General features: G+C 36.7%; 2 protein-coding genes across 8 annotated transcripts in view; one reads left to right on the plus strand and one right to left on the minus strand.

Annotated features, from left to right (window-relative positions):
* LOC106140036 (phospholipid-transporting ATPase ABCA1) overlaps positions 1-27,015 on the plus strand; it is a 262,166-nt gene that overhangs the window by 164,281 nt on the left and 70,870 nt on the right. The window lies entirely within an intron of this gene.
* LOC106141579 (TNF receptor-associated factor 3-like) lies at positions 260-12,926 on the minus strand. 7 transcript variants are annotated; one of them, XM_060950507.1, is made up of 11 exons: positions 12,714-12,926; positions 10,898-11,058; positions 8,191-8,304; positions 7,711-7,832; positions 7,236-7,449; positions 6,318-6,459; positions 5,117-5,286; positions 4,078-4,273; positions 3,121-3,236; positions 1,613-1,768; positions 260-1,043 (listed from the first exon to the last, which is right to left on the minus strand). In XM_060950507.1, the coding sequence occupies exons 2-11, from the start codon at positions 11,003-11,005 to the stop codon at positions 828-830; spliced, it is 1,554 nt and encodes a 517-aa protein (XP_060806490.1). In that variant the 5' UTR covers positions 11,006-11,058; positions 12,714-12,926; the 3' UTR covers positions 260-827. The 7 variants fall into 7 exon arrangements, with proteins under 7 accessions (XP_060806490.1, XP_060806489.1, XP_060806488.1 ...); XM_060950506.1 differs by having other exon boundaries at positions 10,898-11,073; XM_060950505.1 differs by having other exon boundaries at positions 10,898-11,076.

Here is a 27,015-nt window from a genome sequence, read left to right on the forward strand (position 1 = left end):
CTTAAAATATAATCTTAATTTGATTAAAAAGTTGTTATACTGACAATGTTATGTTACTTTATTTAAAAATTGTCATTTCGTCATATATAATTAAATTTGGAAAACACATTAAATTTCTATTTAATTTCTACTTATACAGGGTAAATTATTTCATAATACGAGAATACTGATATACACTAATACAAAAAAGAATAAGGTTACCCCATCTCTTTCTAAGGGACTAAGGGATAGGCTTATGAACTTGGGATTATTTTTTAGGCGATGTGCTAGCAACCTTTTTTTCCAACCAAATTTGAGTTTCAATTCTGTCATTAAGCCAAACAGGCGAGCGTGACCTATTACTCTTTTCAAGACTGTTGGGTCTGTCTTTCCCGCAAGGGATATGGACGTGACTATATGTATGTATGTACACAAGATTATTTTAATTTTGTAAGACACTTGTCTTTGACCGCAAAATATGAAACAGATGACTGTTTCGCAGTTTCGTGATTAGTGCTATAGTAAAAGTTGTTCAGTTTGATAAACTATTGCACGTGAAATATTCCAGTATAGTGTAAACTGTGCGGGAGCGATGATTCGGCTCGACCGCCACCAAAGGGAAGATCTTCCGCCAGGCTGGAGTGACGCCTGGGGAACCGCGCGACAGACGATGTTGTGTCGGAGGTTGTATATGTATATGCTCCAATCAGTGAAATCTTTGCTTGCGCGATGTAGACTTTTCGTTGTTTTTGAGTGAAAGCGTCGCGCGATTTTGTTTTTGTGGCGTAGAGATGTCGCCTTTTAATATTATTCATGATATAACACAACAAAAATCAGTTTAAAAAGTCTTATTGCAGTACAGTGAACTCCAAAAACATTGTATCATTCTTGACATACTCCAACTTGTCCAGACTAGTGTGGGGGAAGAACACGTACTGCCGTTTCAGCTGGACCACGCTCTTGTCCAAAGCTTCCGTGGATTTGGTCCGCTCGTCTTCGGTTTCATAATCCTGGCTTGGGGAGGTCTTCCGACGGACTTGCAGACTTTTTACTATATCCATGGCCTGTAGAATTGAAGGAAATAATGTTAAGAGTACGAAGTACCTACGAATGACAATCTGATTTGTAGTCTTTAGAAATAGGCATGATGACAATTTTATTTGTTTTGGTGTTAATTTAATTTCACAAAAACTAAAACATTGGTCAAAAAAAGCAATAATCTACCTGAGATATACGAAGTAACATAACACATTATTTGGACGAGTCCAAAACGCGTCTTACGGAACGGTACTCAAGTGTGACGTCACAATTGAGTATCTTGTTCGCGCCATGAACTTTATTTGTATGGCAGCTACCTTAATTATTGCGTTTATGGATATGATGTCTTAATAAAAGTTATTCCATATTTTTGTTTATTCACTCCTGGCATAGTTATATTAAAATAATTTTGAATTTTTTAAACGGTCTTTCCCATCGTACTTTGAATGAATATAAATTTATTCTTTATTTATTCTATCAGGCTATTAACTAATCAATATTATTTTAAGACATCATCATCCCAATTAGAACATAAAGATTTTTATACTTCGCGTTTATTGGCTGATGGCGTGTGACGTAGAGATGACGTTCTAACCTGACTCCTATTGTTGGGTTGGTCTTTCAAAGCGATGTTGACGGTGAGGTCGCAAGGCCACTCTAGCAGCGAGTCGTACGACCCGCCGACCAGTCGCACCGTGCAGGTTATGTGGCGACCTTTCCATCTGCCTATCCCATTGAGGTTCACTTCTGCCTGGAAGATAAGTGAATTCGCATACATCCACTGCAATCCACACTTTTAATTACATCTCTATCCCTTACTGGGAAGACAGAGCTAACAGTCTTGAAAAAATTGTAAGATCACCTTCAGCTGTCTAGCATAATGTTTGAATTGAAATTCAAAAAGAGACAGGGTCTTGTAGGTACATTGCCTAAAATAAAAATCCCAATGACGAAAACACATATAATCACGTCTTTATACGGGGAAGACAGGGCCAATAAATATAAGACTGACATAACGTGTAGCCGGATGGCTTAATGATAAGAAGAAAGCTTTAAAATAAATAGTATAACAGGCAACACTGCCAGAAAGCGGAGACCTCCCGCGCGCTACCGCGACGAAGTATTAACTTTATTGTTTTGTTTTGTTTATTGTAGTGTACGTTAATATATAAGTAAAACGCGAATACAGACAAAGTTAATCTATGTTAAGTTTTTATTTTATCACTTACACTAAGAAGCCGGGCACATCTTAAAATAGCGTTAAAAATAATGATGTCTGCAATGTCTGATATTCGACGCCCAGTAATTTCGGATGTAAGTTGTCTGTCAGTCACTCACTTAATAACAATAAAATAAATAATAAATATATATATACCGGACAAATTACACAGATTGAGTTAGCCTCGAAGTAAGTTCGAGACTTGTGTTACGAGATACTAACTCAACGATACTATATTTTATAATAAATACTTAAATAGATAAACATCCAAGACCCAGGCCAATCAGTGAAAGTTTGTTCCTCATCATGCCCAGGCCAGGATTTGAACCCGGGACCTCCAGTGACACAGACAAGCGCACTACCGCTGCGCCACAGAGGCCGTCAACAATTAGTTATATACATAGACTAGCTGTAACCCGCGACTTTGTTCGCGTGGAAGAGTCTATCATGGTTATTCTACATTGTAGCCACATAAGGTGTTATCATAACTGTATTAATGTGTAAATTTATTTTTTTTGCCGTGTGGTTCCCGGCACTAATACAAAAAAGAATAGGATCACTCCATCTCTTTTCCATGGATGTCGTAAAAGGCGACTAGAGGATAGGCTTACAGACTTGGGATACTTTTTTAGGCAACGGTTCAGCAACCTGTCACTATTTGAATCTCAATTCTATCATTAAGCCAAGTACCTAGCTGAACGTGGCCATTCAGTCTTTTCAAGACTGTTGGCTCTGTCTACCCCGCAAGGGATGTAGACGTGACCATATGTATGTAAGTATGTATGTACCTATTTTTTAACGTACTTTTTTCTTTTTCATTCAATTCATAAAACACCAAATCAAATATTTTTCAGATTGTCGTAAACGTTGATATAGGGACATACCTTGACAGTGTAACCATATTTGGTGGTTCGGAAGTACGGGCTGGTGATGACTGTGTCCTTCTCCTTGGCGTCTTTCATCCTGGATGTGAACTGGTCTATTCTCCATAGGAAATGTCCTGGAACGTAAGATAAATATCTAATTAAATTAAATATATAAATATACCTACATCGGACAATTTACACAGATTGAGTTAGCCTCGAAGTAAGTTTTTGAGACTTGTATTACGAGATACTAACTCAACGATACTATATTTTATAATAAATACTTATAAAGATAAACATCCAAGACCCAGGCCAATCAGAGAAAGTTCGTTTCTCAACATGCACTGGCCGGGATTTGAACCCGGGACCTCCGGTGTCACAGACAAGCGCACTACCGCTGCGCCACAGAGGCCGTACTTACACACCCTTCTTTATTTTTTATTTATATATTTATGGACATTAAGGAAAATAAGAATGGAACTTAAACTAAAGAGAAATTCAGTACAAGGGCACTGCTTATTTCAAGAGAAATTTCTTCCAGCAGGCCCACGACAGGAAAGTGTAAAGAGAGGCATTGGCTTGTGTACATAACAATTGAAATATAAACTTACATGCCGCGTGGTTCCCGGCACCAGAACAAAAAAGAATAGGACCACTCCATCTCTTTCCCATGGATGTCGTAAAAGGCGACTAAGGGATAGGCTAACAATCTTGGGGTTCTTTTTTAGGCGATGGGCTAGCAAACTGTTACTATTTAAATCTCAATTTATCATTAAGCGAAATAGCTGAACGTGGCCATTCAGTCTTTTCAAGACTGTTGGCTCTGTCTACCCCGCAAGGGATATAGACGTGACTATATATATGTATGGCTTGATGTGCATCACGCATTTTGACCGAGCACTTTATCGATTCAACCACTGATGCTCAAAAATTTTATGGAATAATAACTTAGCTTGCTTATAAAAATCGGCTTACCATCATCACTGCCAGTCTCGAACCTCTCAAAGCTGACCCTGGTCTGAAAGTCGGCCAGTTCGCTCCTCAGCTTGTGGTAGGACTTGGTCAGCGCTCTCATGTCGCGCATGATGATGTCCATCTTGGCTGAATGCTCCTGGGATTCAGCTCTTGCGTCTGCCGTTGCCACTTCGAGAATCGCTAAGCGATCCAATGCCTGCAATATAGATACCCAATTAAATCATTTATTTACTTATTTAAACTTCATTTAGTGCCGTGTGGTTCCCGGCACCAATACAAAAAAGAATAGGACCACTCCATTTCTTTCCCATGGATGTCGTAAAAGGCGACTAAGGTATCCCTTACAAACTTGGGTTTCCTTTTTTGGCGATGGTTTAGCAACCTGTCACTATTTGAATCTCAATTCTATCTTAAAGCCAAATAGCTAAACGCTGAAAAAATAAATAGCAGGCGATGTTACTCGATCACACAAATAGACACAAATAGTAATTTCTATAATATACTGTCATTTTTACAGCCTCATCGGCGACTGTCATCTGATCATCCCAGGCGATGGTGATGATGATGATGGTGTTAGAGCATATACATACATAAATCAAGCCTCTTTCCCGGAGGGGTAGGCAGAGACTACCTCTTTCCACTTGCCACGATCTCTGCACACTTCCTTCGCCTCATCCACATTCATAACTCCCTTCATGCAAGCTCGGCGGTTTCGGGTACTGCCTGTATTATGTGAATGGACACCCAATTTAATTAAAATACGTTCTGCTAAGCCTTTCCATTCCGAAGTTACCACTGAAACACACCTTGTTTATCCGTCCATTGTGACCATCTGAGCAATTTATTCACCACTAGCTGTGCCCGTGACTTCGACCGCGTGGAATACTTATTTTGGCCATCATTGAAGCCTAAATCCTTCCTCGATTTTGCTCTATTCAACGCAAAAAAGAATTTTTCAATTCGAACCAGTAGTTCCTGAGATTAGCGCGTTCAAACAAACAAACAAACTCTTTATTGATAGTGATATTTCGACGCTCACCGGTCTCTCTATCTCCGTGGTCTGCAGCTGTTCCCTGACCATAGTGAGCTGGGTGAGCTGCTGCGAAGACCTCCTGGCTTCCATCAGCTCCGCCTCCAGCACCGCCCGGCTCTCCAGGTTCCTCTCCCGTTCCGCTTCCACTGTCTGCCGTATGTAGTTTATCACGTCCTCTGAAATGTAATGTGGTTTAATTGAATATCTATACTAATATTATAAAGCTGGTAACATTTAATATCACTACATACATTAGACATTGCTACAACATACATTTGGTACATTACAATAAGGGCCTTCTCCCACAACACTACATATATCTATACTAATATTATAAAGCTAAAGAGTTTGTTTGTTTGAACGCGCTAATCTCAGTGGTTCGAATTGAAAAATTATTTTTGTTTTGTATAGACCATTTATCGAGGAAGGCTTGATGGTATATAACATCACGCTGTAACTATTAGGAGAGAAGAAATAATGGAAAACGTGAAAATAAACCGAGGAAAATTATTTATCCTTGAGGGCTTCAATGATGCCCAAAATAACTATTACACACGGACGAAGTCGCGGGCACAGCTAGTTTTAAATATAACAGTTGTTTTGATACAATATGTACTTAGTCTACCTTTACAAAAGTATCTAGTATATACCTATGTATTTTATATTTTGCTAGCTGTCCCGGCAAACGTTGTTTTGCCTTATAAATATTTTTTAATTAATTACTAATTTAAAAAAAAAGTACGTGTGCACACTCTTATCACTAAGGGGTATGAAAAATAGATGTTTGATCGATTCTCAGACCTACTCAATAAGCTCACAAAATTTCAGGAGATTCGGTCAAGCCGTTTCGGAGTATTACGGGAACGAACATTGTGACACGAGAACTTTATATATAACATACTCTTTAAGTTGAAAATTTTGAGTCCTAAGACTTTGGTTCTATTGATCTAAAGAACACAGGCTTTCTTCCCTCATTCGTCATATTCCTCCTACTTCCTTGTTCCACAGTAGAAGGTAGTATTGTGGTCGAAGACTACAAATTAGCTACACTTCCCTCCGCTCGGAGAAGATTAATATCAAAATTATTACAGGTGCAAAATATTTTGGCATTATACATACATACATACATATTGTCACGTCTATATCCCTTGCGGGGTAGACAGAGCCAACAGTCTTATTGGAATTATAAAAGAAGAAATCTGCTTACCAAGTTTATTTACCGCTCTGATCCTATTGTCATGGTGTGTCAGAGCCTGCTCCAGCAGTTCCCTCTCATGCTGTTCATTCACCAGTTGGTTTGTCGCACTCTCCAGACGCATTGCTGTGTTCAGTTGCTCGTTTTGTAGGTCCTGATAGAATTTTAATTTGTATTCAAATTCAAATTCTATATTGTATATCATAAAGTACATCAGTTAAATTACAGTTACTGCTTTTAAATAGATACTAGATATATGAACCCATAATTAGTATTCAAGTTAGCTTGTTAAGTCTTGGGTTCGAACGAAATAAATTGGACTGATGTTTTTTTCACTTTCCTGCTAGAATTTAAGGGATTTCCCTTTATGGAAGCTTGCTATAAAATACAAGAAAATCTTTCTAGCTTCCGTGGTATTTACATAGGAAGGCGGTGCCGCGCGAATCTGATTTATTTTTTCATTTCTTTCTATCAGTCGCGGAATGTTTCTTTTTCCGGGCGTTAGTCTTGGTTCCATATCATACCTTATTCGTAATCTACGTGCCTCTGTAGGTGAGAGAGAATACGAATTGGGTAAACATAAAGTCATGGGTCTATCTTGGAGGGGTTGACTGGGACAATATCATTCCACTTGCCATAAGTCAATTTTTTTTTTTGGACAAATTACACTGATTGAGTTAGCCTCGAAGTAAGTTCGAGACTTGTGTTACGAGATACTAACTCAACGATACTGTATTTTATAACAAATACTTATATAGATAAACATCCAAGACCCAGGCCAATCAGAAAAAGTTCTTTTCTCATCTTGCCCTGGCCGGGATTTGAACCCGGGACCCTCGGTATCACAGACAAGCGTAATACCGCTGCGCCACAGAGGCCGTCAAAGAATGATCATAAAAAACTATTAAAATAAAGAATATTAAATGTTACCTGTATAGCCAATTGTACATTAGCGAGGTCATGTTTGAACTGAGATGCCCAGTTGCTGGTCCGCTCCTGCTCATCATCCATGGTGGCTCTGGTGGACACCAGCGTGGACAGGAAGTGCTGGCTCCGTTCCTCCATCAGCACCATCTTGGAGCGAAGGTTTTGAAGTTCCGTCTGGTGGATGTCGCGTTGGCTCGATTCTTCGGCTAGGGCAAGTCTGTAATCAAGGATTTTAATACTGATTTACAGTTCTAACGGACAGAAAATATAGGTACATCGTTCTCTGCAGATGAAGACGGCCTTCTAAAAATTAATATTTAAACTGTGATAAGTAGTCTGCTAACTCAAAACTTAAACTCCCGAGAACAGAGAACGTTATTTGCCAAAAATGGATAACATGGGTCTTTAAGTGTTAAGTTTGACTCATGAGATTGTCTAATAGGTAGGCACCTATTATACAATCTCATGAGCTACTTACTTGATAGCGTCAACTTCCTTTTCGAGCCTCCCGATCCTGTCGTCTAAATGCGGCGCCTGCGGCACCCACGTGTGGGGCGGCTCAGGGCTCCACGTGCTGTCATATGTCGATGATTTTCGATTCTGGAAATGAGTTAATAAAAATTCTTTTAATAGGTAATGTAAATGACATCGAATAGGCATGATGACGAGGTTTTTGTTTTAATACTATTTAATATCATCACGTTTATATCCCTTGCGGGGTAGACAGAGCCAACAGTCTTGAAAAGACTGAAAGGCCACGTTCAGCTGTTTATCGTCATCATCATCATCATCATGTTTTTCGTCATCATGCCTATTCTGCCTGTTGGCTCTGTCTACCCTGTGAGGGAGAAAACGTGATTGTAGGTAAGTACCTACTTATAATTTTGTCAATATAAATAAATTGACCTTTGATTTTGGCCTACCTCTTCAAGTACAAAGGGTGAGGTCAGGTTATTACCTTCTCGAGCTGTGGACAATCCTTGGTGTGGGTGTCTCGATGTTTCCTCTGAATCCAGGCCCCACACCTCAAGGGGCACTGCTCCAGGATGCTCCCACATTCTTTCAGGTGGTTCTGTTCAACGATGATGAATAAATAATGTAGACAATGTGCATTCGTCCATGATTTAGATTTAAGAGATCTATATTTGTAAATTGACGTCCGATGAAAGTGCTGCAGTGTAGTTTGTTCCGCCGCTTCTTCTGCACATGCGCTTTGGAAGCGGCAGTAGTTATAATTAGATTTAAGTGATGTGACGTCAATAAGTGATACCTTGTGTCCAATTTTGAAAATAAATCTATTCTATTCTATTCTATAATATTAATAAATATGAGAGCGACGGTGGTCGAATAGGTAAGGTGCCCGGTTAAAATGCGTGAAAAGGCACAAAAAGGCACAGGTTCGAATCCCTAATGTGTTAAAATAAAAAAGTGCCGTGTGGTTCCCGGCACCAATAAAAAAAAAAAAGAATTGGACCACTCCATCTCGTTCCCATGGATGTCGTAAAAGGCGACTAAGGGATAAGCTTATAAACTTGGGATTCTTCTTTTAGGCGATGGGCTAGCAACCTGTCACTATTTGAATCTCAATTCCATCATAAAGCCAAACAGCTGAACTTGGCCTATCAGTCGTTTCAAGACTGTTGGCTCTGTCTACCCCGCAAGGGATATGGACGTGATTATAAGTATGTATGTATATGTTCGAATCCCAACTAAGCCATGTACCAATGACTATTTTCGATGTTATGTATTTGGCGATTGTAGCGCCACCTTCATGAAAATACGCGTTTTTGCTAATCCTACGGGAACTATAAATATAAATAAAATATACCTGCTCCAGATTTTTAATGAAATAAGTAAACGCGAAATAAAAATATAATAGGAGAGTGTGGAGGGAAAGGTCGGAGTGGGAAGGCCTAGACGAACGTATCTTGATCAAATTAAGGACGTCCTGGTAAAGGGTCAGGTCAAGAGTAGCCGAAACCGAAGCGAAGGAAGTATGCAGAAATCGTGGCAAGTCGAAAGATGTAGTGATTGCCTACCCCTCCGAAAAAAGGCGTGATTTTATGTACGTAGGTATGTCCGTAATTTTTATAATTAAGATAGGTACTATGTAAATGCAAACATACCATTAATTGTCTTCGAATATTCATCTCACTGAAAATTATCTAACTAACAATGTATTCTTGCCTTTAATCTTATATATGTATGAATAGAGGCCGCCCGCGATTTCGTTTTCTTCCGGGAAAGAGGCGTAATTTCATGTTTGCATGTAGCTATGTCATGTAACAAATCTGGCAAGTAGTTCCGGAGATAAGCATGTACAAACAAACTCATCAGCTTTATATCCATTACCTCATTCAAAAGGATAAATCTGATTACGACACGGTATCATTCATTCATTTTCGTAATTTCAGAATCTTTTCAATCTTTCTTTAGGTCGATTTAATCTATGTGACTGTGTGTATGTGTGTACGCATTATAATCAGTAACTTGTAGACATTACAATCCTTCTAATATTATAAATGCGAAAGTTCTTGAGGATGTCAGTACCTATGGATGTTTATTACTCTTTCACGCAAAAACTACCGAACTGCTTACGATGAAATTTGGTATGTACGTAGTTGAAGACTCAGAATAACATATAGGCTACTTTTTATCCCGGAGTTCCCGCGGGATTGATAGGGTTTCCATGTAGACGAAGTCGCGGGCGGCCTCTTGTATAGTATAAATATAAATACATACATACATATGGTCACGTATTTATCCCTTGCGGGATAGACACAGCCAATAGTCTTGAAAAGACTGAATGGCCACGTTCAGCTATTTGGCTTAATGATAGAATTGAGATTCAAATAGTGACAGGTTGCTTGCCCATCGCCTGAAAAAGAAGTTTGTAAGCCTATCCCTTAGGTATATAAATATCTAGCCAAAAATAATCCCGCCCTTATGATAAGCAATTTGCGGTAGATAGCCATTTATCTGATAACCTTGAAAACATCGATTGCTTTATTGGTATTGATAAATACATTTTTTTCAGATAATAAACTGTTTTTGTTACATTATATACATATATATAATCACGTCTAAATATATACACAAATACAAAAAAAGAATAGGACCACACTCTCTTTCCCATGGATGTCCCATGTCCCATGAGGGATAGGATTATAAACTTTGGATTCTTCGTTAAGTCGATGGGCTAGCAACCTGTCACTATTTGAATCTCGTTTCCAAGCGGCTGAGCAAGGCCTTTCAGTCTTTTTGGGACTGTTGGCTCTGTCAAACTCGCAAGGAGAATAAACATAATTACATACATACATATATATAATCACGTCTATATCATTCGCGGAGTAGATAAATCTAACAATCTTGAAAGTTTGATAGGCCACGTTCGGCTGTTTGGCTTTATGATAGAATTCAGATTCAAAAAGTGAGAGGTCGCTAGCCCATCACCTAAAAGAATCCCACGTTTAAAAGCCTACCTTTGTCGCTGTTTACAAAATCAATAGGAAAGAGATGGAGTGGTCCTATTCTTTTTTGTATTGACGCAGGGAACCACACGGCACGATTATATATGGACGTGATTAAGTATCTATATTGTCGCTTTTTACAAAATCAATAGGAAAGAGATCTATATGTGCTTATAAATTAATGTTTTTTCTTACCTGAAGCTTTCCCATTTCAAACAGCTCATTGCAGAAGTAACACGGACTATCCTTAACTCCCTTAATCTCCTTTTGGTTCAAAGTTCCATTTTTTCTCGGCACACTCATTTTATTTCATTTGTATTTAAATTACACTAAGCATGTTGGTTAATAAAAATGTTCTGTCCTCAGAAACACTACTTTTAATAGAAATTAATTTATGTTCACCTAAGTGTACTGAAGTTAAATAATAAATTTATTCTCGCAATAAACTTGTCCAGTTTGATGCGAAAGGTATTTGTGTATTTTAAAGGTATAAAGTTATTTTTTATGCGCTATATAAATGATACTTTTGTTAAAAATCTAATATTTTAGATTATAATTATAAGGACGTCCTGGCGTGCCGTGTGGTTCCCGGCACCATTACAAAAAAGAATAGGACCACTCCATCTCTTTCCCACGGATGTCGTAAAAGGCGACTAAGGGATAGGCTTATAAACTTGAGATTCCTCTTTTAGGCGATGGGCTAGCAACCTGTCACTATTTGAATCTCAATTCTATCACTAAGCCAAACAGCTGAGCGTGGCCTACCAGTCTTTTCAAGACTGGTGGCTCTGTCTACCCCGCTAGGGATATAGACGTGATCATATGTATGTATGTATGTATGTAATTATAATATTAGAGATTACTATTTTCATTATATAAATATCTTTAAAAGTTAATCAACGATATTTCTACATCTAAACCGGCGCCATTTTTAAACCTGTCACTTCGTTCTCGTGTTTTAAACTTATCATTATCACTTTTTACACAAATAAAATAAAATAATTGAACAATAAAAAAAAAGACACTAATATTACACAAATTCAATAGCACGTCTAATCACACACACTACAATTTACGATTGCATTGCATAAAAGATAAAAATGAGATTATAACGAAACGTGTTAATCAATAAAATTATGATATTAGCCCTACAATAAGTACCTACATAGATATTGTGAAACGATGATCTTGAAAATGGATGTTATGAAACAATTTTTTTATTAATAAAAAAGTACCTAATTCATTGAAGTTTTGTTAGGTAAGTATATTTAATTATTTAAATTTCGTATAAATCAATTAGTGTCTAATTTTGGTTTAAACATAATTATGTATAGAGTTAAGTTTCCTTTTTAATAATAGATGGCGTTATCCCGTTTTGAAACGCGCTATGGTTTTGATTATATTTATTTTCCTTATTGTAAAGACGTAAGTTTTTGCTCATTGTAACGAGTATATTGAATGAAACCCATCAAATTTTAATTTAATTTCGATATAATTTTAAATTTAACCTGCAGAAAAAATTACCCGTGTTTAAATAAAAATAGTGACCGGATAAGGAACAGCGTGATAAGGGAATGTTGTGATGTGAAAGAAGATGTAGTTATAGGAATAGAAAAGGGTAAGTTAAGATGGTTCGGTCAAGTGCAGAGGATGAATAAAAGCAGGTTGACTAAGCAGATATACAAAGAGAGTGTGGAGGGAAAGGTCGGAGTGGGAAGACCTAGACGAACGTATCTTGATCAAATTAAGGAAGTCCTGGTAAAGGATCAGGTCAAAAGTCAAGTCAAAAAAACCGCCGAGCTTGCATGAAGAGAGTTATGAATGTGGATGAAGCGAAGGAAGTATGCAGAGATGGTGGCAAGTGAAAAAGAGGTAGTCTCTGCCTACCCCTCCAGGAAAGATGCGTGATTTTATGTATGAATGTACACTTATGTAAATAAAATAAAAATCTAACGCATTTAAAATACCCTTCACATCAATCCGATAGCATTTTTACAGTAAAAACCTACACCTTTTTTGATGAAACACTTGTCATGGAACAATCAAATCTATTCACTTCACCACACTACACATATAAAACAGGCTTCATTTGAAATAACACTATGAAATTTAAACACGCTTTTTGAAATGCAATGAAATTAAAAAAATAAATAAATTGAAATTACTCGCAAATCTGTGAGCTAGGTTTCACAATAGAGTTGTCGTGTTGAAATGAATCATGAGTGGTTATCATATCTGATATGTGATACTGGGCGTAGCTGATAACAGTTGTATACGTACCTACATAAAAATATGGATTTTGTTTTAGGTCAAGGATATATTAAGGAAAAGAAAAGAGAAGCAGAAAAATATATACATACATTCATACATAAAAATCACGCCTCTTTCCCGGAGGGGTAGGCAGAGACTACCTCTTTCCACTTGCCACGATCTCTGCATACTTCCTTCGCTTCATCCACATTCATAACTCTCTTCATGCAAGCTCGGCTCTTCATGAAAAATATATATATTCGTTTTTTGGCAACTTGCGAATTATGTGAAGGATAAAGCGAACAACAAATAAAATATATCTTTAAATATTAATTATACTACGTACGTACATATGGTCACGTCTATATCCCTTGCGGGGTAGACAGAGCCAATAGTCTTGAAAAGACTGAATGGCCACGTTCAGCTATTTGGCTTAATGAATAAAATCTTAAATTTACTTTAACCTAATACCCGCTACAGTTTATATACCGTGCCGTGTGGTTCCCGGTACCAGTAGAATAGGACCAAACCATCTCTTACCTAAGGATGTCGTAAAAGGTGACTAAGGAATAGGCTTATAAACTTGGGATTCTTCTTTTAGGCGATGGGCTAGCAACCTGTCACTTGTTGAATCTCAATTCTATCATTAAACCTAATGGCTGAACGTGGCCTGCCTGCAAGTGCACGTGGCACTGCGTCTACCCCGCAAGGAATATAGACTGAATGAATGAATGAAATATAAGTATTTTATCTATCTATTGAGAAAGTAGAGTTATGAGTAACATATCTACTATTTACTCACAAAATAATTACATACATACATACATATGGACACGTCTATATCCCTTGCGGGGTAGACAGAGCCAATAGTCTTGAAAAGACTGAATGTACCCGTTCAGCTATTTGGCTTAATGATAGAATTGAGATTCTAATAGTGACAGATTGCTAGCCCATTGCCTAAAAAAGAATCCCAAGTTTGTAAGCCTATCCCTTAGTCGCCTTATACGACCATGGGAAAGAGATGTAGTGGTCCTATTCTTTTTTGTATTGGTGCCGGGAACCGCACGGCACAAAAAATTAACTTGGATAAAACTAATCAGCTAATATAAACCTTGAAACATGTAGTTTTTTTTTGCCTTCCGTCGTGTATTACTATATTATACATAGTATATCTAAATCTGACAATTGTGTACGATCAACATTGCTTTCAGATTAATACTAGGCGTTATATTTCTTTTTTTGGCATAAAGTCACGTGTATATCTCTTGCAGTGTAGACAGAGCCAACAGTCTTGAAAAGACTGATTGGCCACGTTCAGCTGTTTGGCTTGATGATAGAATTGAGATTCAAATAGTGACAGGTAGCTGGCCCATCGCCTTAAAGAATTCCAATCATACATATAAGCCTATCCCTTAGTCATCTTTTACGTTATGGTAAAGAAATGTCACCCTATTCTTTTTCAGTCGTCCTATTCATTTTTCTTTTGGTGCTGGGAACCACACGGCAAAGTTATGTTGATTGGAATAAAAAATCCCAACCAGCTGAAAAAATAAATCGTAATACTTATAGGTAAGTATATAATATATATACATATTATGTATATTGATCATAATTCCTGCGCACGCGCTCCAGCTGAGCCAATGTTTACATTTCTTTCGTATGCGGAACCGGAGACAAAAGAAATATACTTCTCTGGTTAACTACACCAAACAATTCTTTGTTTGAGTACATTTACGTCTTTGTCTTTTACTGGGAAGACAGAGCCTAGTCTCGTAAACACTGGAAGGCAACCTAAAGCTGTAAGTATGTCCTGATGATAGAAGATTCGGATAATTCTACTTTAATATTAAGGTTATATTATGTGACTAATGTGACTATAGGTTATAAATGTAACTAAATAGCTACATATATAAACATGGTTACAAAAACAACAAGGAAATTTCATATTCGTAACTGGTTATTAAAATTATACATACATAAAATCACGCCTCTTTCACGTAGAGGTAGGCAGAGACTACACATTCATAACTCTCTTCATGCAAGCTCGGCGGTTTCGGGTACTCTTGACCTGACCCTTTCCCAGGACATCCTTCATTTGATCAAGATACGTTCGTCTAGGCTTTTCCACACCGACCTTTCCCTCCACACTCTCCTTGTATATCTGTTTAGTCAATAGGATGATGAATAACAAATAGTTTAACTACTAGGTGATTAGTGCAAAGTAAGTAAATAAAATTCAAGTCTTAATAAAAATCTAATCGTGAAATTAATTAGTCGTTCTGTAAGCACTTCGTGACTTCGCTGGTAAGTCATTGAATCATGAATGAAATGACTGTCCCGATCCTTGATCTAAATAAAGTTCAACAGACTCAGTTTAGAACATTTATAGGAAAGTACGAAGTCATTAATAAATATGTTTATCTTTTTAAAATCTTTGAGTTAACAATTAAACAAATAAGTCAAATCGTAAGTAACAATCAGTCTTACCCCTTATATTTGTATTGTTAGTATAATGCATCATAAATTAAAATGTAGGTACTATAATATGTACACGAAAAGGGCGGCTAAGCGCCGAGACACTACAAGAATTTTAATGCGTTTGATCTAAATCTACCAAAATGGCAAAAAATGAGATTCTAAGTTAGTGCACGCAAGCTAAAATATTGCCTATTTACTCTAAAAATATTTACTAGTACCTTGAAAATCCCTAAGTTATGTACCTACAGGGTTTGCGAGAAACAAAGGGGGAGGAAATCCTTAATTTTATCAGTTCGCATAATAAAAGACATGACGAGTTTCTAAGTGGTTTGGTAATTTTATCAGTTCGCGTAATTAAAAAAAAATATGACGAATTTCTAATTGGTTTGGGCGGTGTTGGAAAATACAAACGCAGCGCGTATGCTAAATCGCGCAAGCAAAGATTTCACCCTTAAGAAGTGGAGTCGTCTGTCGCGCGGTTCCCCGGGCATAACACCTAGCCTGCCGGAAGATCTTCCCTTTGTAGCTGTCGAGCCCGAATCATCGCTCCCGCTATACCCTAATATGTCCTCGTTTATATAAATTTAGATTTATTTGACCAACATAGGTACATGCTTCATGCATACACTTGCATGCACTTTGTCGGCCTCTGTGGCGCAGCGGTAGTACGCTTGTCTGTGTGTCTTGTCTTGACACCGGAGGTCCCGGGTTCGAATCCTGGCTAGGGCATGATGAGAAAAGAACTTTTTCTGATTGGCCTGGGTCTTGGATGTTAATCTATATAAGTATTTATTATAAGATATAGTATCGTTGAGTTAGTATCTCGTAACACAAGTCTCGAACTTACTTCGAGGCTAACCCAATCAGTGTAATTTGTCCCGTATATATTTATATTTATTTATTTATACATATATTCCCTTAAAAATCATCTTCAGTTCTCAAACACTTAAAGACCATTTTCCCGTAACACCATCACGAAATAATTAGCAACATTAATTTATGGACAAAGTCGATGGCATCCTATGAATGGTCAATCGTCTGACATAGATAGACGTTACATAAGGCGGCCTAATGTTGCAACCAGATATATCATCGGAAGGTCATATTGCAAGCTACATTAAGTTAGCATGATATGAATTGGAGGAAAGTTAATTTTCAAACAACTTAGGTTGAGGTACTTTTGATTTAAAATTTCACTTTTACTTAGCTTTGGATTATGCACGCGCTATGCAGTTTTCATCGCGCGATAAACTAACTTATTACGCTGTTCAAAGTTCGTAGGTTTTTGTCGATTTAGGTACATACATACCTACTTTTACTGCATTAACTTTGAAAAACTATAACTTGTGCTTCTTAATTTGTTCCATACTAAGACCATTATTATGATCTAAGGTTCCACAGTCACCACTTAACCTGTGTCATACCTTTATTGCATCAAAAAGTTTGTTACTTGAAAAAATATGCATTTTATGAAGATGATAAGTTAATATTTGTAAGCATGCTACAAGTCGCTCAGAGGGCTATGGAGCGGGCAATGCTTGGTGTTTCTATCCGGAATAAAATAAGAAACACGGAAATCCGAAGACGGACAAGGCTCACCGACATTGCTCAGGAAGTAGCCCAAAGAAAGTGGCGATGGGCGGGCCATATATGCCGCACCACAGACGACCGCTGGGGCAAAGTGGTACTGGAGTGGAGACCCAGAACTGATCGCCGGAATGTGGGTAAACCTGTGGGTATGACGATCTGGTCAAGATTGCTGGAAGGAGGTGGATGAGAAAAGCACAAAACCGTGGAGAATGGCGTGCATTACTAGGGGCCTACATCCAGCAGTGGATGAATATGGGCTGAAGAAGAAGAAGAAGAAGTTAATATTCGTCTCTTTTAAATAAAGGTAGATAGGTACATACATTACGTGTGCAGTTTCAAATATAATCATAAACCTATTTTAAAGGTACCGTGTGGTTCCCGGCACCAATACAAAAAAGAATAGGACAACTCCATCTCCTTCCCATGGGTGTTGTTAAATATAGGCCTATAAACGTGTTATTCTTATTTTAGGCGATGAGCTAGCAACCTGTTACTATTTGAATTTCAATTCTATCATTAAGCCAAGCTGAACGTGGCCTATTGTTCTTTTCAAGACTGTTGGCTCTGTCTACCCCGCAAGAGATATAAGCGTGATTATATGTATGTATGTATCTTGTTTTATAAGATGTTTACGTTTGTAATCATTAAATTACTTAGATATTGTAAAATAAATATTAATTGGAATTTTATTAGATAAAATTTTTAACAGAAACTAAAAAAAAATGTCTTATCAAGTTAAAAATTACATATTTCTGGAAATCCCAACCGGAAAAGGAAGAGTTTATTCATATTATTATCTCATTCAGCCATTGAGAATCGTGATGTCGTTATTATTAATTATCTGTTCTCTCATTAAATACTTACGTTCATAGCTCAAGGAAATCTTAAAATCCCGAACACTGGCCGCAAACTTGTTTTTGGTTTTTTTTTTCTACCTTAGCTGCATCTGCAAACTCTTTTGCCTCACCTATATCAATTCAAAACATTCGTATTTCGAACCGAGAACGCCGACAGCCAGCCAGTACCTGTTTGGCTTTCGTAACTTGCGTACGCGCCGGGTTACGTCACACGTCGCGTAATAACGTCTCGATATTTTCAAACAAATTTTTTTTTTCTCGTGTATTCTAAAATTCAGTGGCTGTGTTGTGATTGAAAGGGTTTATACTGGTGTTGTTTTTGATGTAAGTAGTTTTTTTTTATAGGGTTTAATGGCTTCATTGAAATTGGTTTAATTATCCGACATTAATCGCGTCTAATTACTGTTTTTTTTTTATATTTTGGCGTAAAAAACGGGAACAATTTATGAAAAGAATATTGTGATAAAAATATATTCTTCGAAAAGATAGGTACCTACCTACATACTTACTTAGGTACCTACTTATAATCATTTGACGTCACTCATCTCGTAAACGTGAAAACACAAGTTAAGCCAAAGCACGACACAGGAATTCATTGCTTAATCATATTTGATAAAAATACCTACGTTTTTTGACAATATTATAAATCACTTATAAAAATCCTCCCGTGAATGTTATTCAAAACAATTAAACACAAACTACCTATAATGGGTTAAGTCGTGGCCTTGCAGTTTTTCAAGACTGTTGGCTCTGTCTACCCCGCAAGAGATATAGTCACAGGCAGAGAAAATAGAGGAACTTCAATAATGCAGTGATGTATGTAGGGAAAGATATTCACTGACTACTTTGATTGAAATCTTCATAGAAATTTTGAGAATATGCATCACTTAATGCATTAAGCCTAACGTGACCTTTGTCAGATCTCTGTAACTACTGGCTATGTTAACCCCGCAACGCGTAAAGACGCGTATCATGTGAATTAATATCTTGTTACCACAATACATGCAAAACACGTGACGCTTTGTCTAACAACCTCCCTTTATGAAACGAGGGTTAAAAATTATTTTGAATACCAAAAGTCACGTATCACAACAATGTATTACATTCTTTCAGACACGTTCACATTATTATACATACATCTATACTAATATTATAGAGCTGAAGAGTATGTTTGTTTGTTTGTTTGTTTGAACGCTATAATCTCAGAAACTACTGGTTCGAATTGATAAAATATTTTTATGTTGAATAGACCATTAATTTAGTCTTGGCATTTGTAAATTCAGTCTTTTCAAGACTGTTGGCTCTGTCTACATACGTCTGTGATGTAGACGTGACCATATGTATGTATGTAATAGACCATTTATCGAGGAAGGCTTTAGGCTATATAACAAAATGTGAAAAAAAAAACGGGGAAAATTATTCATCCTTGAGGGCTTCAATGATGCCCAAAATAACTATTCCACGCGGACAAAGTTGCGGGCACAGCTGGTATACATATATGATCACGTCTTTTTACCTGGAGGTGTAAGAAGGAACTACATACCTATTTCTTTCGGAATTAAGGTTCAAAGGTGGTGACCCATTACCTACATGAAGAATTTTTAGGTCATAACTACAGACATATACCTGAAATATATAATGAAAAATCAAAGTTACAACTGAAAAGCGAACCTAGGACTTATGCGTTGGAATTTGTGTAGGTATAAATATGTTTATTTAGTTTGACCCCACATAAAGTTCTCTGTCAGACCCAATGGTTGACTGGTAGATAATGCTTCTAGCATTAGGTAATAATTGTGGTATTCATTTGTATTTTCTACATTCATTCATGTTTTTTAATGTAGACAATGTGCATTCGTTCACGATTTAGATTTAAGAGATCTGTATTTGTAAATTGACGTCCGGTGAAAATGCTGCAGTGTAGTTTGTTCCGCCGCTTCTTCTACACATGCGCTTTGGAAGCGGTAGTAGTTATAATTAGATTTAAGAGATGTGACGTCAATAAGTGATACCTTGTATACAATTTTGAAAATAAATCTATTCTATTCTATTCTGTGCAATTAAGTTTAAATAAATAAATAAATTGGTGTTGAACCTTCTAGGGCGTACCAATTTGTTTACAACGGCATCGGTTACGAGATCACAACATAATTATTATAAAATCGTTTAGTTAATTATTATTAAATGCGTTGTTTTTATAATACATATTTATTTAAATAGTGGCGGTGTTGTGCGTCAATCATAATGCTGAATTTTAATGTTCTTCTTGTTAGTTGTACTGTTTCTACATATAAATAGTTATAGGATTGAATTATAGTAACACTAGCTGTCCCGGCAAACGTTGTTTTTACATATAAATAAATTTTCAAGTAATTTCTAATTAAAAGAAATGTTAAGAGTGGACAACCCTTATCACTAAGGGGTATGAAAAATAGATGGAAGATTCTCAGACCTACTCAATATGCTCACAAAATTTCATAAGAATCGTTCAAGCCGTTTCAGAGGAGTACGGGAATGAACATTGTGACACGAGAATTTTATATATAAGATAAGTATTTACATATACATACATACATATAATCACGTCTATATCCCTTGCGGGGTAGACAGAGCTAATAGTCTTGAAAAGACTGATAGGCCACGTTCAGCTGTTTGGCTTAGGTAATGATAGAATTGAGATTCAAATAGTGACTGATTGCTATTAAGTATTATAAGTATAGTTGATGCCCGCAACTTTGTTTGCGTATTATTAGCGTGTACAAACAAACACTAACAGACGACACCTTTTTTTTAAATTCATGCTCGCTTGCTATTTTTATATCGATAAAATAATTTTTTTTTTAAGATATACTCAATGTACAGACAAAATTTTATTGTTTTATTTTTTATTATATCTATGTTTTGCCTATAGTTAATTGGAAAGATAAAAGGATCTGTGTATATAATAGAATCATCTATTATCGTTTTATAATATCACTCGTCACTATTTGAATCTCAATTCGATCACCAAGCCATACCTACAGGTGAAAGTGGCATTTCAGTCTTTTCTACTATAGACTATTAGCTCCGTCTACCCCGCAAGGCATAAAGACGTGATAAGATGTATGTAAGCGATCGATACACACCGTGCGAACATTTCTTACGAGCACTGTTTAGTAACAGAACCCGGTATGTGCTACGGCTATTGTTATATGTTACAAGCCGATTGGATTGCATCAATCTTTTGTATCAATCTTTTCCCACCAATTGTCAACTGACTTATGAAACCTAGCTTATTTTTAAACAACTTTTTTGACGGCTTCTGTGGCGCAGCGCGAGTACGCTTGTCTGCGACACCGGAGGTCCCGGGTTCGAATCCCGGTCGGGGCATGATGAGAAAAGAACTTTTTCTGATTGGCCTGGGTCTTGGATGTTTATCTATATAAGTATTTATTATAAAATATAGTATCGTTGAGTTAGTATCTCGTAAAACAAGTCTCGAACTTACTTTGAGGCTAACTCAATCTGTGTTATTTGTCCCGTATATATATACTATATATACATATATAAAAAAAATATATAACTTTTCATTAATCGTAGGTACCTATAGCTACGTCTATGTCCCTAGCCAATAGTCTTGAAATACATACACACATACCATCACGCCTGTTTCCCATTGGGGTAGGCAGAGACTATGGAATTCCACTTGCTGCGATCCTTACTCACCTCTCCCGCTTCCTCTACACACATTAAGGTAGGGCGGGGCTTGAAGGTCTAATTTGACTATACATACATACATATAATCACGTCTATATCCCTTGCGGGGTAGACAGAGCCTACAGCCTTGTAAAGACTGATAGGCCACGTTCAGCTATTTGGCTTTAAGATAGGATTTGACTATTCCGAATTATATTGTGAAAAACGACCCTATTAAATGAATATATATAACGCTCATCAAACAAACAGTTGTCCCACTACATTTAACTCAATTTTTAGTTAAATTATTATAATAGAACTACTCTTACGGGTACCCCAACATCTCCCTTTTTCAAGTCATTCGAAATATGGTCCTTACTCTTGAAATGACTGAGAAAATCCACGTTCAGCTGTGTGGCTTCATGATGGAATTGAGATTCAAATAGTGACAGATTGCTGGCCCATCGCCTGAAAGAAGAATTCAAATTTATTGCTTTTTGTCCCGTTTATAATTTACTAGCAATACCCGTGATTTTGGATATCATTGTAGCCCTCAAGGATGAATAATGTTCCCCGTTTTTTGCACATTTTCCATTATTTCTTCGCACTTAAAAGTTGCAGTGTGATTTTATATAGCCTAAAGCCTTCCTCGATAAATGGTCTATATTTACCTAACACAAAAAGAATTCTTCAATTCGAACCAGTAGTTCCTGAGATTAGCGCCTTCGAACAAACAAACTTTCTTATTTACTTTACCAGAGAAGAAAGGGAATATTATAGACGGAAGAAGAAAAATCGGAACTATTACAGATAAATAACGTCCTATTACGGTAACAGTATACCAACTATGTAATATTAATTACCTGCATAGCTCAATCAGGTGTGAAATTATTGTTAGCTAGTCAGTGGTAATGATTCAAAAGTTTAATCTATATAATATTATAAAGCGTGCTGTGTGGCTCCCGGGACCAATACAAAAAATAATAGGACCTCTCCATCTCTTTCCCATGGATGTCGTAAAAGGCGACTAAGGGATAGGCTTACAAACTTGGGATTCTTTTTTAGGCGATGGGCTAGCAACCTGTCACTAGTTGAATCTCAATTCTATCGTTAAGCCAAATAGCTGAACTTCGCCATTCAGTCTTTTCAAGACTGTTGGCTCTGTCTATCCCGCAAGGGATATAGACGTGACCATATGTATGTGTGTATATAATATTATAAAGCTGAAGTTTTGTTTGTGCCGTATGGTTAACACGCTGCAACTATAAGGAGTGTGTGTGAGTGAGTGACTAATGGAAAATGTGAAAAATAAAACGGGAAAAATTAATTATCCTTGAGGGGACTTCAATGATGCTCAAAATCACTATTCCACGCGGACGGAGTCGCGGGCACAGCTAGTATAAAATAAAATGGACTTGAGTTTTTAAGTCATTAATAAGCCATGGCTACCATTGAATTTACATAAAATTAATATAATCAAGATCATATTAATTACATGAATACTGCATAGGTACACAATGTTGTAATACCTTGTAACTGCGTGCCGTGTGGTTCCCGGCACCAATAGAAAAAAGGAATAGGACCACTCCATCTCTTTCCCAGGAGTGTCGGAAAGGGCCACTAAGGGATAGGCTTATAAACTTGGGATTCTTCTTTTAGGCGATGGGCTAGCAACTTGTAACTATTTGAATCTCAATTCTATCATAAAGCCAAAAAGCTGAACGTAGCTTATCAGTCATTTCAAGCCTGCTGGCTCTATCTACCCCGCAAGGGATATGAGACGTGATTATATGTATGTATGTAAGACCTTGCACTTTGCACTGATATGCTTCCGTCAAACTGTAAAAAATCATTCTGTGTTCATTACTAAAATCTCAAACAGTTATAAAACCTGTAATTGAGGCTACTAGACGTGTTAGTGGTCTGATGAAGGTTAGGTACTCCTGCAAAGGTCAGATGTACCTATGTCGAATCGTGTAAAAAATTGGCGTTTTTGAAAAAAAAAAGGTTTAGCTACGAGCAGTACTTTTGTAAATTGTAAATACCAAATAAACATATGTATGTTAATACATACATACAGTTACGTCTATATCCCTTGCGGGTAGACAGAGCCAGCAGTCTTGAAAAAACTAATAGGCCACGTTCAGCTGTTTGATAGAATTGAGATTCTAATAGTGACATGTTGCTAGCCCATCGCCTAAAAGAAGAATCCCAAACAATGTTATTATTAAAATCTAATTAAATTGATCATGAGTAATAAATAATTTTATGTATGCACTTAAACACCAAACATTATGAAAATGATCTATGGCACATAATATACACAACAGTTTTCTGCAAAGTCAACAAGCTTTTATTAAATTGATAGCAAACAACAAAATGTATGTCATTACGTACTGTCATTGACACGAATCCATCCAAATATTTATATAGGTATTGTGTCATTTATTTGATTGGCCAAATAAATGGAAAAACCAGTCAAGTATGCCGTGTGGTTCCCGGCACCATTAGAAAAAGAATAGGACCACTCCATCTCTTTCCCACGGATGTCGTAAAAGGCGACTAAGGGGTAGGCTTATAAACTTGGGATTCTTCTTTTAGGCGATGGGCTAGCAACCTGTCACTATTTAAATCTCAATTCTATCATCAGGCCAAACAGCTGAACGTGGCTTATCAGTATTTTTAAGACTGCTGGCTCTGTCTACCTCGCAAGGGATATAGATGTGATGATATCTATGTATGTTGAAATGGCTCTGACCACGCTGTAAGGGATAAAGACGTCATAATATGTTTGTATGTAGCCAATAACAAGAATACTTTGGAACGCTAAAATCGTTCTCTGTGCAAATAAAACGATCAGCGTTATTGCGTTGAGAGAACATTGCCGTCCAACTTCCAATAAACAACAAATATGTTTAACTAGAGGCCGCCCGCGACTTCTTCCGCATGAATAGAATAGAATAGATTTATTTTCAAAATTGGCTACTATGTATCACTTATTGACGTCACATCACTTAAATCTAATTACAACTGGGTACTCCCGCTTCCAAAACACATGTGTAGAAGAAGCGACGGAACAAACTACACTGCAGCATTTTCATCGGACGCCAATTTACAAATATAGGTCTCTTAAATCTAAATCGTGAACGAATGCACATTGTCTACATTAAAAATCATGAATGAATGTAGAACTAATTATGTCAATACGAATATTACGTCAAATAAGAAACCCTATCAATCCCGCGGGAACTCCGGGATAAAAAGTAGCCTGTATGTTATTTTGGGTCTTCAGCTACCTACATACCAAAATTTCATCGTAATCGGTTTAGTAGTATTTGCGCTAAAGAGTAACAAACATCCATACTGACATACTCACAACACAAACTTTCGCATTTATAATATTTATTTACGTTTATGTACACAAAATTATATACAGGAGCATTTATTACAGTAATTATAGTACAAAGGTGCTAAGTACTTATTTCAAAAGAAATCTCTTCCAGTAATATTAGTAGGATTTGCTGTGCGAAGGGGGCAGTCGAGCTGACAAATCTTTACAAAATATGAAGACTGTTTAGCACGTTCAAACAAACAAACTCTTCAGCTTTATAATATAAGTATATAAGTATACTAGAGGCCGCCCGCGACTTCGTCCGCATGGAAACCCTATCAATCCCGCGGGAACTCTGGGATAAAAAGTAGCCTATGTGTTATTCTGGGTCTTCAGCTACCTACATACCAAATTTCATGGTAATCGGTTCAGTAGTTTTTGCGTGAAAGAGTAACAAACATCCATACAAACTTTCGCCTTTATAATAGTAGTAGGAAGTATATGTAGATATGGAAGACAGGCAGAGACAGTTTTTTTAACTATACATAATGGTTCTGTGCCTACACGTCGTGACAATAACCACATATTTATTTTTATATTTACTATTGTTTTGTTTGTTTTGTAGCATTGTCTAATAAACATTTTATCTATCTATCTAGACTGAGCCAACGATCACGAAAACTGGAAGGCCACATTCAGCTGTATGTCTATATTCCTTGCGGAGTAGACAGAGCCAACAGTCTTGAAAAGACTAAATGGCCACGTTCAGCTATTTTAATGATAGAATTGAGATTCAAATAGTAACAGGTTGCTAACCCATCGCCTAAAAAAAGAATCCTAAGTTTGTAAGCCTATCCCTTAGTCGCCTTTTACGACATGCATGGGAAAGAGATGGAGTGGTCCTATTCTTTTTTGTATTGGTGCTGGGAACCACACGGCATTAATAAGTGTATGTAAATAATAATAAATCCTATAACTTTAGTTCACGGTTGTACCTCCGCTCACTATGCCTTCATAAAAATGCATATTATGTAAAATTGCAGAAGATTGCTTCGAACGCTTCCTCGGAGCCAATTGCTGACATTACTATCATTTGTTGCGTTAAAACAATTGCTTTTAACACTATTATGTTGAATCTTATTATGTTGAATCTAACTAGCTTTTGCCGGGGATTTCGTTCCCGTGTGAAGTTCCATCTTACATCGTATGATCTAAGATTATTCATTCAGCTTTGCTAGATTTTCTAGATTTACGACGTTTAAAAATATAAGAAAATTGTGTTTAAAATTTGCCAATTGTTGACATTAGAACTAGTAATATATTAACTTTTTTCTTGTTCAGATTAAGTACAGATAGCGTGAACAAAAGGTTTGCGTTGTTTTTTTTTTTTTAATTATTATTATTATGAAATTATTATTCAACTAGTTATTACCATGTTAATGATGTAACAAGTCAGCTTTGCGTCCTTGTCTCATCTTCGTTATCTCGCAACGTAATTATTGTTTTTTTTTTGCGTTTCACAGCATTTAATTGAACACGGTACAAGATGCAGTGTGGTGATGCTGTGGTCTTTAAATAAAGGTGTAATAACTTTAAAATGAAATAAAAAGAGATATAAAACAAGTTGTAAGATTTCAGAGAAAATTAATCTTTGAAACTTAATTTAGAAACAAAACTTTGATTTGATGCATAGGTTTAGTACATTTAAACAATTTATACTAAAAAGTCTGAATTAACATAATATTAAAAAAAATATATATATTTAACGGTGACTAAGCAAAAAAAGGCTATTAACTATATACATATACGGCCTCTGTGGCGCAGCGGTAGTAGGTACGCTCGTCTGTGACACCGGAGGTCCCGGGTTCGAATCCCGGCCAGGGCATGATGAGAAAAGATTTTTTCTGTTTTGCCTGGGTCTTGGATGTTTATCTATATAAGTATTTATTATAAAATATAGTATCGTTGAGTTAGTATCTCGTAACACAAGTCTCGAACTTACTTCGAGGCTAACTCAATCAGTGTTATTTGTCCCGTATATATTTATTTATTATATTTATTTATTTACATATCTGTGCTATTTTCACATTACAAAGGCTAAATTTTTTTGGCATAATCACCATTACGCATAA

This window comes from Amyelois transitella, chromosome 21 (genome assembly GCF_032362555.1).
Source record: "Amyelois transitella isolate CPQ chromosome 21, ilAmyTran1.1, whole genome shotgun sequence".
Lineage (NCBI taxonomy): Eukaryota > Metazoa > Arthropoda > Insecta > Lepidoptera > Pyralidae > Amyelois > Amyelois transitella.